This window comes from Sphaerodactylus townsendi, linkage group LG04, assembly GCF_021028975.2.
Source record: "Sphaerodactylus townsendi isolate TG3544 linkage group LG04, MPM_Stown_v2.3, whole genome shotgun sequence".
NCBI classification, from domain to species: Eukaryota; Metazoa; Chordata; class Lepidosauria; order Squamata; family Sphaerodactylidae; genus Sphaerodactylus; species Sphaerodactylus townsendi.
Genome location: NC_059428.1, coordinates 54,938,403 through 54,957,478, shown reverse-complemented (window position 1 = coordinate 54,957,478; position 19,076 = coordinate 54,938,403). Strand labels below are relative to the sequence as shown.

The 19,076-nt window shown below is 40.2% G+C and overlaps 1 protein-coding gene across 1 annotated transcript in view; it reads right to left on the bottom strand.

Moving 5' to 3' along the window:
- Positions 1 to 482: 482 nt before the first annotated feature.
- The window catches only part of GBE1 (1,4-alpha-glucan branching enzyme 1), a 120,474-nt gene continuing 101,880 nt past the window's right edge, over positions 483 to 19,076 (bottom strand). The window contains exons 6-10 of the mRNA XM_048494064.1: positions 18,629 to 18,764; positions 15,677 to 15,767; positions 12,288 to 12,497; positions 782 to 897; positions 483 to 644 (exon numbers count right to left, since the gene is read on the bottom strand). Coding sequence (XP_048350021.1) covers positions 505 to 644; positions 782 to 897; positions 12,288 to 12,497; positions 15,677 to 15,767; positions 18,629 to 18,764 — 693 coding nt within the window. The 3' untranslated portion in view covers positions 483 to 504. The remainder of the gene's footprint in view (positions 645 to 781; positions 898 to 12,287; positions 12,498 to 15,676; positions 15,768 to 18,628; positions 18,765 to 19,076) is intronic.

Genomic DNA, 19,076 nt, shown 5'->3' with positions numbered 1-19,076 from the left:
TCAGTGGAGTAGGACCAAAGCTTGGAATCTGTGTGTGTGTGACTCTGTGTACATGTGTGTGGCAGTACTTCTTGGTACTGCATATTGGCACCCTTTTGTGGGGGCTTTCCCAAGTCATGGGACCGAATTTAGTGGAAATCAGTGCAGCTTTACATATGAGTGTCAGCCAGCACCGTTTTTGTAAAACAAACAAATAAAACAAAAAAGAACCTAGTAGGAAGATATAGCCCTGATCTGAATGGCCCAGGATAGCCTGATTTTATCAGTTCTCAGAAGCTTGCAGAACAATGGCACCAAGGTGCTGTTGCTCTGGGGATGGGAGGGGATGGAACCCATTGGTGGAGGATTCATTATCATGACATTCCATTCCCTTAGCCATTTATTGTTTAGGATGGTTGGACTGTACACAAGGATATGTAAACAGAAAATCATATAATCATAATTGATTCAGTAAAATAATCTTTGAAATAACTGAATAACTAAAAATAAGAATTAAAATTTATTCTAAAAAATTACTTCAGCTATAGTTGTACATTCTGGATGTAAGAGATTTATCATGTGATTTGCCACCATTAGGTACGCCAAAGCATCTTCATCAACCTGCATACCAAAATATTCACTGTAGTCTCCACTAAAGCCTACACCTGGCAAGACAAAAAACAACAACAGGAAGTTAAGGAAAATGTAGAAGTAAAGTTATATCCCACATTTTTAAAAAAAATGGCAGCAATTTTTTAAAAAAGTGTCACATTACAATTTGGACAAAACAAATCAGACTTACCAATTCCATGATGGTGATATAGCATTGACGTAACACCATCAAAACGAAAGCCATCAAAACCATACTCTTCTATCCACCACCTTAGGTTTGAGAGAAGAAATCGGAGAACTTCCCAGCTGAAATGTTAATAGTATGAAATCAAAATTAGAGCATACTGTGAGAAAGCCAAACCTTTTCCAGTATGGGCCAATCCCTTTTATACCCTGGTGGTCTGCAGAGAAAATCAGAAACAACTGATCAAGGCCCTTGGAACACTGAGACAGGGGTGGGAACAGAAGGGAAAGCACTGTTTAATGGAGCGAGATAGGGTTTAGAGGTTCCTTTAACAGGGAAGGGATGCTGTTCTGACTCTAGTCACTTGAGGTGAGAGTGGACTGTTTAGTGCAGGGGTAGGGAACCTGCGGCTCTCCAGATGTTCAGGAACTACAATTCCCATCAGCCTCTGTCAGCATGTGCTGACAGAGGCTGATGGGAATTGTAGTTCCTGAACATCTGGAGAGCCGCAGGTTCCCTACCCCTGGTTTAGTGCAATAGGATGCACTTGGATAGAGATACCATATGCAGTCTTTCTGGGTGATTGGAAAGTTACTGGGCAGACTGAGGTCTCTGTTTTTAAAATGGTTGTCATGAGCCAGCCCCTGGATATTTACCAGGACACAGAGGACTCTGAGGCAGAACCTGAGGACACAGTGAAGCCAGAGTTGGCTTTTCCTGAGGAAGACCAGGCAGCAGAGCAAACGCCCAGTCCTTCCCTGCCTGATGACATACAAGTGGAGGAGCCTGCAGATCCTCCTAGGGAACCCAGGCTGTGTGCCTGGTTCTTTGTTAATTCCTAGAATGCTCCTCGGTTCTCCCGTGCCTTGATCTATTGGACTGTGACCTGACTACGCCTTGCCTACCGCCTCCTTTGACCTATTGGACTGTGACCTGACCACACTTGTGCTTCCCACCAGCTTTGCCCTGTATGGTCAGACCTGGCCATGCCCTTGCCTGCTGGCAGCACAAAGGTGCAGTGATCATCTCAAAGGTTCAAAACCCCGATGGGAACTTGGGACTCTCCACTATTAAATCTTTTTTAAAAATTATGTATACACACATACAATTCAGTGGTATAAAGTTGGTCCTGGACATTACCAGTTTACTCCCCCACTCCAGAGGCAGAGAGAGGGGAAACTGCGTCTGGGGCACACACACGCCTCGTGCTCCTGCTGTGGCGCTGCCCACCCCCACTCTGAAACGCCCCTGCCATGCCCCCTCCATGGCCCAGCCATGCCTCTGCAACTGCTCCGCCCAGGGCAGCACACCTCCCCTGCCCTGTTGGCGCTACACCACTGTCCCACCCCAAAATATTTTTCCTGTTTTGTTCAATCTCAGTTCTCCTCCTTGGGAAGAAAGGGCAGAAAAAAAGTCATAATCAGGTTTAACAAAGCAGGGGAGATGGTACCACAGGAACACTATCACAATGTATATCCAGAGTGGCTATCAGTAAATAGTGCCATGCCGGCATGCCAATAAAGAAACCCTGATTTGGCCCCTTTCACAGGTAAATTTAATGTTGTATTGAGGATGTATACTATGGGGAGACATTCTCCAATTAATCCCAAAATCAATAAGAGGACAGTGGAAGTATGTTATTGAAGGGGTGGGGGTGGGGGTTTCCTGCCAAAAATATTTTACCAGCTTCTTCACCCCCAAACTATATATTGTCCTGTATTTTATTCAGTGTTGGATAACATCATGTTGTCTGCTAGGATCAGATTGTACAAACAGGTGACCTGAGTTTGATATACTGTGGCCCTTTCTGCACGAACCCTCAAAACATTTTCAGTCACCCGTTACCACTGTTGATGTTTGCACCCACTCCTCAAAATGATTCCTGGCTGCCATTTTGTGATTTTCACACACACACACAGCTTTTTTTTAGTACGTTGTTGATTCCTGCTTTCTGAGCTTCACTGCTTCTTGCTGTGATTCTCTGCACCTTTTGTGCTGCATCCATTGAAGAATAGCCTCCCAAAATGGCAAACAACAGAAGGACTCCAACACTAAGAGATTGAGCACAGACAATGCAGCCAAGAAGAAAGTCCAGGGACTGCAGAGAGGTATGGGAAATGTCTTGAAGAGACCAAAAAAAATGTAGCTGTGTTTAAAATGTTTCAGGCAGAGAATCGTTTTAAAAGGGGATTCATTCAAAACATGTTGAGGCTGCAAAGATGAGAAATAAAGACTAGATGGTGACATTTTCTTCTAGGTTTCAAAGCAGTCTTTGCGTTTTAATATTTTTTTGCCAGCCCCTCAAAATACTGGGGGTACAAAATTTCTTTCAACGAACACAATTTATTACAAGGGTCACAACTTTATTTTATTATTTTTATAACTACACCACCAAAAAGAGAGATACAAACAAACAGACGAATAAAGCAAAGCATTGGACTAGATTACTGCAGGTCAGGCATTTGCCAAAACTACCTAAAGAAAAAAAAGCATTACTGTATATACTCGCGCATAAGTCGAGGTTTTCAGCCTTTTTTTAGGCTGAAAAATGCCCCCTTTGATTAAATACGGGTCCCACTTACCGGTAATTCTTGTGTGGTGTTCCCCCTGTCCTTTCTTCACTCTGTCCTGCCTTCTTCTCTGCCGCCCCTCTTTCAGCCACTTTCTGTGCTTAGTTTTCTGCTTCGCTCTCTCCTACCGGCTGGCAGGCCCCCTCACTAACTCACCCTTTTTTCCTTTTCCCGTAAGACTTGGTTCAGAGAAGATGCCTGTTGGGCAGCCTGTCTCTATGGTTTTCTTAAAAGGGCAATGCTCCAAAGATTGCTTAAGCAACCTTTGGAGCATCACCCCTTTAAGAAAATACAGAGACAGGCTGCCCAACAGGCAGCTTCTCTGAACCAAGTCTTACAGCCTGCCGGGGGAAAGAAAAAAATGGGTGAGTTAGTGACTGCTTTCTCTGCTTTGCTGTCTCCTGCCTTCTTCCCTGCCGCCCCCTTTCAGCCGCTTTCTGTGCCTCATTCTCCTCTGCCTTTTCCTCCACCACCTCCAATCCCGTTCACCCTCCAGGGCCTCTAGCTTATTCCCTCTCCCCAGACCCACCTCGCCCCTTCTTCAAAAGCCTCCCAAAGGCTTCTGGGGTGCTCCTTTCCCCCAACTGCAGCTCCTTTGCCAGCTCAGCGCTCCACCTTTCCATGGACCTTTCCCACCCTCGACTTATATGCAAGTCAATAAGGTTTCCCAATTCTTCAAGGCAAAATTAGGTGCCTCGATTTATATGCAGATCGACTTATACGTGAGTATATACGGTACTTTATTTCAGGAAAGCCAAGCAACAATGGTGAAGCTATTACTATTACTGTACATATTCTAAACAGCTGAGGATTTGGAATCCAAAAGTTAATTTCAAATTTCAAGACACATAAAAAACCTCAAAATAACACCTTTCCAAAAATTATTAATTCTGAGTTAGATTCCTGATTTATTAGATTTTCTCCACACTAAAACTGGAAATCTTCAGACACTAATTTGGATTCAGACAATGTGGTTCAGGCATTCTTCAATTATGAATAAAGGGCTGTGCTTTTCAAGTCAGGTTTTGTTCTTTTGTGGATACTGAAAATGAAATACATTTAGTGGAAGTTAAAAAGATCTATTGACTTGAGAGACAGTCTTTTGAACAGCTTGGTAAGATGGTGTATCTTAATAATGATTTAAAATTGATTCAGGAGTACATTGGAGGTGAACAGAATAGAAAAGCAGACTAACCCAAAGGTTTCCCTCTTATAAAAAATAGCATTTTTTAGTACTTTAAACTCAAGTCAACAAAAATTGGCTCAGGTGCTTGTGATCAATAAATACAAAGCTATGTTCATTTGTGCATTTGCAGCATAAAATTTTTAAAAATGTCCTACAGAAAAAAAAAATTCTTCAGTTCTTCTCAGATAAGAAACATATATTGCCTTTTAGTAATTATTAATTTTAAATGAAATTAAGTTCAAGCCAAAATGCTTCCATTTTGTTCCCTTGTGTTTAGCCAGAAAATGAGCAGGGACATTTTTCAGTGGAGGGGAAGAATCTACAAAAAGTTTGTCTACTTGGTGATAGCAGTGCACTTTCTACCATAATCATGCACTATCATCTTTACTTTTTCAGGAGTAGGGGAGAGCATCACACGAGTTCTTGCTTCTACTCCCCCATGATGCATGTTGGTCATGTACTGATATGTTGGGTATACTGGCTGAAGCTTCAAATAATAATAATAATAAGAGTTTGGATTTATATCCCCCCTTTATCTCCTGTAGGAGACTCAAAGGGGCTTACAATCTCCTTGCCCTTCTCCCTTCACAACAAACACCCTGTGAGGTGGATGGGGCTGAGAGAGCTCCGAGAAGCTGTGACTAGCCCAAGGTCACCCAGCTGGCATGTGTGGGAGTGTACAGGCTAATCTGAATTCCCCAGATAAGCCTCCACAGCTCAAGCGGCAGAGCAGGGAATCAAACCCGGTTCCTCCAGATTAGATACATGAGCTCTTAACCTCCTACGCCACTGCTGCTCCTCACTATCTAATACCACTATCTAATACCACTAGATGCATGTGGGGGGAAAGTGGCGTCTGGAGACTACACTCGTTCTGGGCACCCCCAGACCCCATATGCACTCAGGGGTGGGGCTCGGATGGGCACCACAGCACCCAACCGAGCCCTCCACCCGCTTCCCTGCTGCGGTGCATCCGGCCTCTCCCAGGGGATTGCACCGGTGGGTGTAGTGGTTAAGAGAAGGTTCACTCTAATCTAGAGAACCGGGTTTGATTCCCCACTCTGCCACTTGAGCTGTGGAGGCTTATCTGGTGAATCAGATTAGCTTGTGCACTCCAACACATGCCAGCTGGGTGACCCTGGGCTAGTCACAGTTCTTCGGAGCTCTCTCAGCCCCACCCACATCGAAGGGTGTTTGTTGTGAGGGGGAAGGGAAAGTAAGCCCCATTGAGTCTCCTTACAGGAGAGAAAGGGAAGGATATAAATCCAAACTCTTCTTCTTCTTCGCTAGCACAAAATACCTTTAAATATAAAGCTATGGCAAAAAAAATTGCCCAGTTTATCACTGAAAACCTGGAGTTCACAGGATATATTTTTCCTGCCCTCTCTCTTCTCTGAAAGAAAATATTCTGGGGCTATGGAAAATCTTAGCATCAACTATAGGGACGACAAATGGGAGATAGCATCAACAGACATCACTATCCTTGAGGATCAGTTTTTGTCCTACCACGGGAATATGTTCTGTTAGCACAAGAGTGGGGATAGGCAATTTCTAATAATTCTCCCTTCTTATCTTACAGTACATCTCATAACACCCCTAGGAATCTCTTGGCCAAACAGAAGAGCTTTCATGCTGCTTCTGAAAAGATTAGATTCAGCCCTCTAGGATTTCTAGATAATCAGAATTCTAAAAGCACATTCTACTGTCAGCCCATTTGTACTTTAAACATCCAACTCAAGAAGCAACTGCATGATTCTTCCATCAACTTGAGATAATACATATGTGTCCCATAATGTTCTGAAGGTTGCTACACCTGTCACATAAAGAAGTGGACCACTGCATAAATTATAGCATCAGAAAAACAAAATGGGCTCTAGAAGATAGAAGATTATACTAAACACTTATTAGCCTTTAAAGTGCAACAAGGCTACTGCTTATTTTGTTACATAAGACTAACAAGGCCACCCCTCTGGAATCTGAATGATACATGTAGTAACTCCACAATGCCTTGTATCAGAAAAGTTCAGAACTTTATTTTTAAAAAGGCAGGTGCTCGTCAGGGTCCTGCTGGACCATAACCAGCTACAGCCAGCAAACAGGTGAAAAATGAAACTAAAGAAAAGGCTTTTTACCCCTTAAAGGATTGTTAATATAACATAAAATACAAAAAAGGGAACACTAGCAATGTATTGTTGAAGGCTTTTGCGGCTGGATAAACAGGCTGTTGCTGGGTTTTTGGGCTGTAGTCTGGTGGTTTTAGCATCTGTTGCTGGTTTCTTCAGAGGCATTCCCTGGTAAGATGTGTTTCTTTCAATGGCACAAAGAAACACATCTTACCATGATATGCCTTTGAAGATGCTAGCCAAAGATGCAGGAATTAGGAGCTAAAACTACCACAGTCTGGAAAATCCACAACAGTATGAACATCACCAAATTTACAGATTCCCACAATATAACATCACTCTTCTTCTACACTTAATATATAGTGTTAATCTCCCTGGTGGTTACTCTCGCCACCACTGAGGACTAGTCATTTCTGAGTTTGTTTGTGACAGATCTTAACCCACATTGCCCTGGGGCTCCTGCTCACTAGTCATTTCTGATATATCGGGGTCCTGTGCATCTGCTTCTGACACCCCTGTGATGAAACTGGCTCTTCCTCAGTTGTCTCCAGGGCACCACCATCTCCCCAGTTTTCTCGCTCACCCTGCCCTGCTTCTGCCATCAATTCACTTGCTGTTTACTTCCATGATGTCCTGCAGATATGAGTAAGTTGTCTCTTAAATATCTGTCCTAAACACCTTAAATATCTGTCCTGGAACAGCCACAACAGAAATCAGAAGAACTTTAAGACCAAGAGAAACCCACAGGACTGAGGAGAAACAGCCCCCCACAGGAAAATTATTTCTACCATACCTCAAAGGAATCACAGATCAAATAGGGAAACTGATGAAAAAATATTACTTACAAAAAATCTTCAAACCTACCAGAAAAATACAGCAGATATTACACTCAGCAAAGGACAAGAGAGACCCCCTGACTTCTACAGAAGTTTATCACAAACCCTGCAGCTGTGGAAAAGTCTACATTGGAACTACAAAACGCAGCATTCAGGCTCGTATTAAGGAGCATGAAAGACACTGTCAGTTTAACCATCCTGAAAAATCTGCAGCAGTAGAACATGCTCTAAACAAAACTGGACATAACATTCTATTTGAAAACACTGAAATTATGGAAAATTCTGAAGGTTACTATGTCAGACTACACAGGGAGGCCACTGAAATCCATAAACACCAAGAAAACTTCAACAAGAAGGAAGAGACTCTGAGAATTAACAAAACTTGGCTACCAGTAATTAAAAACACCAGAATCAAAGGCCAAGGGCATGCTAGGTTCATGGGCAATGGACTCCACCCAGACACAGGGTATGCATTCACTAAGACCATTGCTGCTAAGGGAATGCAAATGTTAAAAACGCCACCCGCAATACAATATTATCAACCACACCTTTGCATAGCAAGTTTCACCCAAACACTTACTGATTGGTTTCCCATCCTGGGACATGGACAATATATACTCCATTAAAACATTCCCTTCTCACTGGACAGTGTATAACAGACTTCCCTCTGTGAAACGCCTTTGAAGATGCCAGCCACAGATGCAAGTAAAACATTAGGAACAAGATCGACCAGACCATGGCCACACAGCATGGAAACAACCAGTTGAATCCAGCCGTGAAAGCCTTCGACAATACATCCCCCTTTTTAGCTAACTTCCCAGGCCTGGACATACCAAGCTGATGTCTCAACCCATTAAACTGATGACCCACCATTAAGGTTAATGTCCTTCCCAGGAAGGGCCGGAAATCCCTTTGTCTAGGGAGATTTAGGATCACTCTGCATAAACGTGAGGGTCCATTTTTCCCAATGAGAAGCCCACTCCCCTAATAGACAGTGTTCAGTATCTTTAAGCAGCTCTCTGTGATAATGTTTCACAGTTAAGCATGGGTTGCTCAGTTCTGTTCATCAGACAATTCTCCTCCAAGTTCAGGTGACTGTAACTTTACTTGCCCCTCCCCATTTATTCCTTATCTATTCCAGATCTGTCTCCTCACAACTGTCTATATCCTAGGACTGTGTGTGTGTTCGCTGTTTTTCTTGTGTGCTTGTGTACCTCCATTTTTATCCCTTAATAAAAACTGTTACTGTTATCCACTCTCCTGTGTATTTCTATACAACAGCTGTCTCTCACATCAAGACCCCACATTGCCTGGCCTTTTGAAATGCCAAGATTCTGCTCCACTTAATTTCCCCACACAAAAAGGGAGAGACTTTCCACCACTTCGGGTAACAGTGGGTATGTGTCCAATACTATAATGTTCCATAAGATCCCAAAAGGTGGCCCCTGTAAAAGGTAGGGAACTGTGTGTAATCGAAACTTCAGGCAAAGATTTGTCTGAATTGTCACAATGTAGCCTCAGCAGTGACTGAAGGCATTATTCATACCTCCAATCGTTTTGTGTAAGCATCTATTACTATAATCAGCATTTTATTTCGAACTAGGCCTATAAAATCAGCACGCAATCGCATCCAGAGTTTATCTGATCATTCCCAGGGATGGGTTGGTGAAGCAGGAGGTGCCAGATTAGTTTATTGATAACAGGTATGGTAACCCAAGCCTGGCCCCAAACCGATCCACAGGTCACAACTTTAATTCTGGAACTGTGAGTTTCATATAGTTCAGTCAAAACCTGCTTTCTCAGCTTAACAGATACTAACATTCTACTCTCCAACATGAAGCATCCCACATGAAACCCCAATTCCAACTGTCCTAGGAAAAAAACACAGCTGCACAGTTTCATCCTGGATTCTGCTCTATCACCCATTCTGCACCTATCCCATAATGGGTGCCAACTGCACATCTCTGCAGGTTTCTTTGCCGATGCACTCAGCTGTCACAGTGTTCCACTATGCAATTCCACAAGTCAAAGAAAGTGTCCTGAGTGTTGTCAGGGAAGTCAGTCAATGACAAACTATTACTGGAAAATTTTAGGGAGACAGTTAACCCATCACCTGTTGTGCCTTGTCATGTTGGATATTAGTTTATAAAGCTGACACATCTAAAGTCATTAAGGATGTTCCTTGAGGAATGGTTAAACCCTCTATTTTTATTAATAGTCAGTGGAGTCCCTGATGTATGGGATGCTTTTGAAAATGGTTGCAAGTAAAAATCTATGCATTGTGCCAAGGGCTCCAACACTGACTCTACACTAGAAACAACTGGGCACTCAGGGTGTGCGGGGGGTGAGCCCTGTTGTGGATTTTGGGGAGACAATAAAACAGCAGGGTTCTGGGATATTCTTTAATAAGAAACTGAGGTTGGCTTATTGTATAACCATTGGATGTGGGGTCTTGTTCTAAAGAAAGATAAAATTCCCTGTTAGACCATCAATTTCCTTTAAAGTATCCATGACCCCTAAAGCACCTCCTTTATCAGCAGGTTTGAATTTTAAAGACTGATTTTTAGTTGGGTCCTGTATAATCTGGCAATGTGCCCAAGAAATATTATGCTTCAACAATTGCTTCTGTAGGGATTGCTCTGCTTTATCCATCTCTTTTATGTACTATATTTTCAAATGCAGATAAGGCTGGGATGTCACTATAAGAGGTAAACATAGATTTGGGTCAGAACTGAGTAATGACTAAGAGGTGTTTTGCTAGACCAAATCAAAGACAATTTGTATGGCCTTATGAGTGACCACATTAATATGTTTTATACCATTCCAATAAAACTGTAGGAAAACTAACAATTATTTATGGTATCCCTCATAAATGTAACAGTACATATCTTAATTACCATACAATCTTGGGATTTTTCCTAGTTCCATTTTAAAGATTTTGCACACAGCTGTGTTTGATTGTAGATAATAAAGGAAACTGGATCCTTCAAGGGAAATTATATGTTACTGAAAATTTTCTAACTAAAGGAGCATCTGTGGCTTAAAGTCTCTTATTCTGTCATATCAATTTAAATTTAAAAGCAAAAAGGGGAAAAAGTTTCAACTGGCAAGAATGTTTATTAAAAATTAAAGTCATTCTTCTGTAGTGTCTCTCATTTGAATATATTATAAACCATATGTGCAGGACTAACTTTTTGGAGAGGAAGAATTAATTAAAACAACAGCATGCCACTGGTGTTCCTACACATGTCCCAAAATACCTTCCTCTCATTTTTTAAAAAAGACAGCACCATTCTACAATTAAAAAGATATATTAACTAAATTGTTTGTTGCAGTGTACAAGCAACAAAACATGACATATGTGTATGTGGCATTACACATACATATACATAACTGTGTGCAAACAAATTACTTCGTATGTACCATAATAATATCAGGATTTTTAAAGGTTGAGATTCACAGATCATAAGTTTGTTTTGTTTCTCAAAAATCATCAGAGCTCATCAAGGAAAGCACAGGTGGATAAGCCATACATGGACTAATATAGCCCCACTTCAAGAATATGAGCATACAAACACACCAGCAGCAAAAGTGAGAATTGCAAGAAATCGATAGTACTATATTTTGCTCCAGTTTCCCATTCTGCAGCATGAGAGTTACCTGACTATTGCGCAGAATTTTATATTTCCAGACGAACTGCTGAAACATTTTTGAAACCTCAAACATGCTGGTGCCAAATAGAATCTGCATTATACCATAAACATATTTTAAATGTATTAAATGTATTGTTTTGCCAACAGTATGACTGTCCTGATGCATTCTAATTTCAAAACAACATAATTTAACATGACAGTAACAAAGGCCCATTATATCCCCAGAGAAAACCTATCTGCACCCACCTCCAGCTATCATACAAGACCAGATCATGACATTTGTCACCCAAGTAAGTCTGTGATACAATGGTAATCTATTGCCTTTCTCGCCTGTGTGTGATAGAGAGGAAAATAAGTTCCAGTGTCAGAACTGCTAGAGCTTGCCTTCTTCCATGGGGCAGTAGAGATGTGGGTAGAGAGGAAGATGACTGGCTGTTGCTAACCCAGCCTGTGCTACCAGAGAGAAGGTGAGCCTGACAAAGCTCCCCTTCCCCCTCACTGTAATATATATCATAGGTTCCATCACTTTCCCATGTCAAATGCTGTGGCTGGTAATTGATTATCCTTTATGCAGAAGAGTACACAGAAATGCCCCCTCCACCTTATCTTTGCAGCGGCACACTAGAACTCAGGAGTAAAGCAAAACTTCCTGGAAACAGCAAAAGATGTGGAACTAGGTAAAACCAGGCCCATCAAGTTCCACTATGCTGCTGCCTTCCTCAAATTTTAGTGCTCCAAGCAGCTGCTTGGCTGACTCTTGTAGTGAGCTGTTCCTGACATTAATTGTCTCATCCCTTCCCTCTGTTTACAAAGGGATGAGGGGTGGCTGTGACCCTAAAAAAAAGAAGAGGAGAGAACACATCCTGTTCAAATCTTTTTTAAACAAGCTTTTTCAACAAGCTTTCAACAAGTGAGATTGTGTGGGCCGGGACTATGAGTGTAAAGGAAAAGGGATGCATCAAAATACATACACAAATCGAACTTCACAAACTGCATTCAGCAGCAACAATGAAATTCAGCAAAAATGATCTTGAAGAAAATGAAAATATGTGATTAAGCAACTGTTAGGCACATGCGCGCGCGCACTTGCACACACACACAAATACACAAATAGAAAAGCACCTCCAAGAATACTTATACGTACTTGCCATAGTCAAAAAGCCGACTGTCCCAAAGTGAATGTGTTCCTCTAGGACCAGAGTGGAAAAAAGCTGAATCTGTGCCATCAAATTTGTTCAGACCATCTTCTGAATTGCTTGATGCGTGACTATGTACAACATCCAACAGGACCACAATCCCCATTGAATGGGCAACATCAATGAGTTCCTTCAAATCATCTGGTGGTCCATAACGGCTAAAATGTACAAATATTTCAAATTACAAATGCAAGAAATATTCCTAATATTATAACAGTACATATTTCTATTATATTTACTAATAAAAGGGCAAACATGGGATGACAAAAGACCCATAGCAAGAGATAAGTCATAGGCTCTAACTCATAATATATTTTATATCTCTAATTAGAGGATCTTAGGTAGCAAGGCATAGGACTTCTTCCTATGATCTACAAAAGCTGTCACAGAGGATACAATGCTAGATTAGATGGACCAATAGCAATTACGCTACTTATGTAGTATGTTGATACACTACATACTTTTGAGACAGAGGTCTGACAAAAAAGAAAAGCTTGTTTGAAAAAGAGGCTTGCCAGATAGCCTTAGGCAAATAAACTCATCGTGCCTCAGATCTGTATAATCCTACTTGAGAATGAGTGAGAAAGATGGACCATAAATAAATCTACAAAAAACTAAAGTCTATATACAGCATGAGAGGTTGAGGATGGCTATGAAAAACTGTACTCCCGCCAAAGAAACAAATTTTTAAAAGACAAATTTTAACTAGCATCACTTCTCAGTCATTTCTGAAGGAAATTATATCCTAATCCATATTGAGCAACCAAACAAATGAACTTTGAATTGACTGGTTCATTTTGAGTTTCCTCTACTGCAGTGACATAAGATGTTTAACTAAAATGTATTATTGAAAGAATCTAGAAATGCCATTAAGCTTTTTAAAAAGTGGCAGGCCAAGCCCACACACATACCTGATGGCAAAGACAAAAACCCTGATCTAAAATGTTAATGATGTAACAAGATACTCTTGATTATAAATGCAAAGAAGAAACAGACTACGACACAAACTATGACACTATGAATATGCTTAAGGAATACAGTGGAACCTCGGTTTTCGTTGGTAATCCGTCCAAAAACAATCAATGAAAACCGAAACCGATGAAAACTGAGGCAAGCTTTTCCATAGGAATCAATGTAAATCCAATTAATCCATTCTAGGCACTCCAAAAAACATACCAAAAACACATTTTTGGTGAATAGTGTTTAATGCTGAAAACAGTAACAAACAATAACACTAGGACCAGCTTCAGAGCCAGTGGACCAATGTCGCACCAGAAAGCTGTCCCAAGAGGTCTGTTTCTGATGCCTCTTTAAGATTTGTCTGAAATGGGACAAGACATTGTCATTAAACAAGTTGCAGACACGGCCTGCAACAGCTTTGTCCGGGTGATTTTTCTCCACAAACCCCTGCACCTTACTGCAAATTGATGAAAACCGAGGCAAATTAATGAAAACCGAGACAAATTTTTCACTGAAAAAATCAATGAAAACCGAAACTGATGAAAACCGAAGGCAATGAAAACCGAGGTTCCACTGTACTTCCCTGCATAGAATAGAGGAACAAAGTACTTTATTTAAAAGTGAATGCTGCTTTATATTTAAGCTCTAATATTAAAAATAACTCAAGAAATTCTTAAATCTATCCTGTGTTGTCACCAAGCTGTTGCTCAGCATGACTCTGGACACTGACAGCAGCCTCCCAGAGGCTGAACCAATCTACCCAGAGCCCCACTCCCCATCTATCACAGAGACTACGGAAAACCATGGAAACTGGCAGAATCCAACAGGATAAACCAACCCTGAAAGAGAATGATCCTGATATGGAGGAGTAGCAGCATCCCAGTCAGAAGAGATGGTGACACCATTAGCTAGAGCTGCAGGAGCAGTATTGGCCATGGATAGTCCCTAAACGGTCCTACTAGCCAGGACTACTCAACCCAGGATCGGAGGCCAATGAATACCCCTACTTATCTGGCCCTGGCCTTATCAGACTAAAAGAACAGGCTGAAACATGCATCTTCTTTAAGAAAAACTGGACTTCTTATGGAATCCTTTAAGCAAGGACAATTGTTCTTTTAGTTGACATTAATCTAGTGTGTGAAAAAGGTATGTAAATGTCTTAGGAAAATGAGCATATAAATTCAGATTAATAAGGACTCATGCCTGAGCACCTCTCCCTGTTGCTAATAGTCACCCAAAGCAATAAAGTCCCCTTCCAGTTTTAGGGGACTAGACAGATGGATATTGATGTATTTATTTACAAAACAAAGGGTTCCCTTCCATGCCCTAAGGTCCCTCTAATATGCCTTGCTGCAGTCTTCTCCCCCCCCCCTTTTTTTACATGAAATACACTTTAATATAGGGTACTGAAGTTCTCCAAGTGACTAGCATGTGGTTCTATCCAAACAAAAATCGAAAGGTTCGTCTGTCAATTAATGATCTATAGAAATATGTATGTTCTTCCATTACATGCCTCCTTTCAGTGATGAAGAAAAAAACTGGTTGAGTACGTTTCACAAAGGAAAGGTCAAAGTTGATATTTTAAAAACTTTGCACACAACTTATCATGCAACTCACACTGCAAGGGTTACAATAGTACACATATACAGAATAATGGGTCTTAGGAGAGCAGAAACAAGTATTCTCAGGTGATAAAATGAATGATCACTGTATTAATAGTTCAGAAACAGCTGATTACAAAGAAACCGAGCTCCTAAGATACCCTTTAAACATCATATTGGCACCACGGGAACTGCTTTGCTCTACCTTCTTTCCACTGCATTACTGTACTGTTTAAAGTTCTGCAATCAATAGGTCTTAACATGAAATCCATTAAAGGAAACTTATATAATACAATAGTCGAGAGCTCTATAATGAAAACTAGTATAAAATCCCAACAAAATCTGCTTGGTGGTGTACAATTCACCTAAATTAGGACACAGGAACAGATTAGGAAGGGAAAAGAAGAAAACAGAAGAAGCAGCTATGTTTATCTCAGTTGATATACATGTTTCTAGGTGTGTGCAGTAGTGTCAAAATCTTAAATTCAGAATGAGATACAGTTATCTCAGGACTGTAGAAACACAGAATGAATGAGAGAAATTTCAGAGCTGAAAAACAGCGCCTGAACACCTGGTATAGCGCCTGTTATAGTCTAAAATCTACAATATAAAGGGAAGTCCACATATAGATTGTAAGGAGGGCATAATATTCCTTCTATGCAATTTTGGCTGTTAAAACTTTCAGGCAGTTTGCTATTTGAGACCAGGATAGGGAAAGGTAAAACAAAACTTTAGGAAAAAAGGCAAAACCATTTAAATGATAACTTATAACATACCTTGAGGCTGCAAAAAAACTTGTGACCTGATAACCAAAAGAGGCATAATACGCATGTTCCATAATAGCCATCAATTGAATGCAGTTATAGCCTGTATTTAAAAGAGAACATGGAAAAGTCAGCAAAAATGTCTTTCTTTCTTTCTTTCTTTCTTTCTTTCTTTCTTTCTTTCTTTCTTTCTTTCTTTCTTTCTTTCTTTCTTTCTTGTCCTAATTACTAATTATTGCTTATATGTGGGTGGGAGTGGGTAATGCTTCATTTAGTAAAAAGTATAATTTAGACAATATATTATTCTTCCTGAAAAGCTTGCAGGAAGAATGCCTTCCCCAACCAAACTGGGAAGATCAATTTCTCAAGTGATCCCCTAGGTCTACTGAAATATTGGCCTTTTAAGAAGTGATACTGATATGCAAATATAATCTTAATTTGACTTCAGAATATTAACTATGCCAATCTGCATGTCCTGAACTTCAACTGCACTTTTGATATTTACAATGTTGATCGTAAAGGGGGAGGGGGGGATAAATGACTTCTAACTACACACAAGCGAAAATCTTGTGCTTCCCTTAATGTTTCAAAGATATTCCATTTCTATCTAATCGTTAACATATTTTTCTCCAAATTCATTTCCCTGAAGGAATCTCTCTAAAAGAACTAACATTAAAGCAATGGAATTTTACTTTGAAGCACACTGAAGGCGCTCAGGACCAAAAGAAAAGGAGAACCTTTCTTTTTGTCCCTTATCCAACCCAAAATGTTCCTCTGTGATATTAAATGAAAGAAATCTGAAGGGAAAAGAACAGTTTAATGATGAAACCACAGCACTTAAAGCAAATCTTTTACTAAGCTAACTTTTATGTCAGCAAATAAATGCCCCTTCAGCCACCATGCAAGGATTACTGCCAAAGGATAACCTTCAGATATGTTTGATAGTCTGTAGAGGCCACAATTTCTCTCAGTTTTAACTAAAATTGTTGGCTTGTCATTTAACCTGTTCAACAACAAATGTTTAACATTGTTTATTTCACCTAGCAATAATGCCATTTTTCTTACAGTTTGTCATTAAATTAAAATAAGAACCAAGAGACGAAGGTCATCTGCTCAATTACTTAAGCAGGAATCCTTTAAAAAAAACCCACGTTCCTGGGAGTAAGTAATTGAATAATATGGGGCTATCTTGTATGTAGCCCTGCAAAGGATTGTTTTTGTAGGCTGCAATCACAAACTTACTAAATCCTGAGACTTACTTCTATGTAAACATAGATGGGATTGCATTACACCAGAACATTATAGTCATTTTACAACTAATTATATAGTTCTCAGCATCGTTTTTGTCCATAGGATATACCATTTTTTCAACTATGACAAATCTTTACGTTTTATTTGACACATGCATAGTTTCTTTTTAGCACTGAGTTAAAATGTCCCAAAATAATAGAAGCAGAAGAGAGATCTAATTGGCAACTGTAGGGTTGCTAGGCAACCGTAACAATATTGTCAACCTTCAAACCCTGGTTTGTGCCAGTAAGTTGCAGGGAGGGGATCAGCCCTCTCCAAGGATATATCCGGGGATATCCAAGTCCACCTCTTGCCCTGGAGGGAGGACTCATTGGATCAGGCCCTGCTGTAACCACTGGGCTACTAGCTACAATGGAATCTGTGCAACTCACTCAGGTGTAGTGGATACAGAATATGTGATGCCTCACACAACTCTACTGGGCCCAACAGCAACCTCCACATTACTTGTACAACTTGGCTGGGTCCAGCAGTGCCACCACACAAATCACCTGAAATATTATCTAGCATATTTTTCAGTTTTGTCAAACTTTTCCTAGAAAGAGACTGCCAGGAGAAAGAAAGATGGGAACGTTGACAACCAGTGCACCCCAGACTGTTGTACTAGGATCGGAGATATTCTGTTCCTACCTCCTCACTCTATGGAGGTTTGCTGTGTAACCTAGGCAAACTCAGCCCTATCGATCACTCAGTGTTAGTGTGAAAATAAAATGGAGGGGAGGAGGAAGATGTATACTGTTTGTGTCCCCATTGTGAAGGAAGTGGGGTATAAATGAAGTAAATAATAATAAATAAAGCTGAAAACTGGGGAGGGAGATAAAAGAAAGATTGGTTGGAAATGAGAAAGAAAGAATGAAGCATGCCAAGAGGAGCAAAAAAGGAAAAGTGTGGAGAAGGTAAAGAAAATACATAGAAAATGAAGTGATCCCTGCAAGTTTTTATGAGTGTCACACTTGTATTTTAATATTGTACAAGTAAGAAATGCTTCCAGAAGATAGTTTCAGAGGGTAGTCAAGAGTTTCGCAATATAAGCTCTTGGAAGTCAAAACTCTGACTCTCAAAACTTTATACCCCAATAATTTTGTTGGTTTCTAATGTGTCACAGGACTCAAATCTAGAACTTTCAAAGGAATTGTTTTAAAACTCTGTCTACAGTTAGGATGTGGACACAGGAAACTACATAGCCCCTTTTATGTATTGTGCGTGTATACAGGCGTAAACACAAAAGCATTCCATACGATTATTACTAAATATTATATAACCTCCTTTCTATCTGAGACTCAAAAACACACATATAAAAGTATTTGATATTTTTTTTGTGACTTTGCAGCAACTATGTGATGTAATTCCATCACAACCAGGAACTCTATTTCTAGATATTGTACACCACAAACGATCTAAAAACTAAAAAAACAAAAACCTCTGGTCCACAAGTGGTCTTCATGGCCTTTTAAAAAATTTAAAGTAAGGGCATTATTTCATATTTAAAGTAAGACCATTACTTCATTGGAAAAGAATATTCAGTATACTAAAATGAACGGCTACAGTGCATTCAATATCAAAATGGAGACAATTCAGAGACTCTTGAAATGACTAGTTCTAATAAAAGCACAGCATTAAAAATTTATCTCGGAAGAAGCCTCAGATATTACTTACCAAGATCCTTGACTTTCGGAAGTACATTGTGTGTGAAGTTCTTATATGAAGCTATTTTCCCTTCAGGGGACGCAATTCCCACATGAGATTCATAGATCCTTAAGCTTTTAGGCTTCTTAGGAACAGGATGCCTCCGCTATACAATGGGAAATGGTTTGGGAATAAAATCTGAGAAGCTCTCAGATATATTAGACAAGAATTGGTAAGCCAAGTTAAAATCTCAACCAGCACACTCACTTTTAGGTAAATGCTAGAGTAGCACATAATATGACAAAACTGGGAAGGTAAGAAATACACTAGACTTCAAATTGATGCAGCCTGTGTAACTCTCCTTCACAAATTCGCTTTGGACATGGCAGTCTTTGCAGCCAGCCAGAAGTCAAAGCATTCACATATTTTGTTTGCATCTCGGGATGTTTTACCGTCCCTCAGAGAGGTTCATAAACTG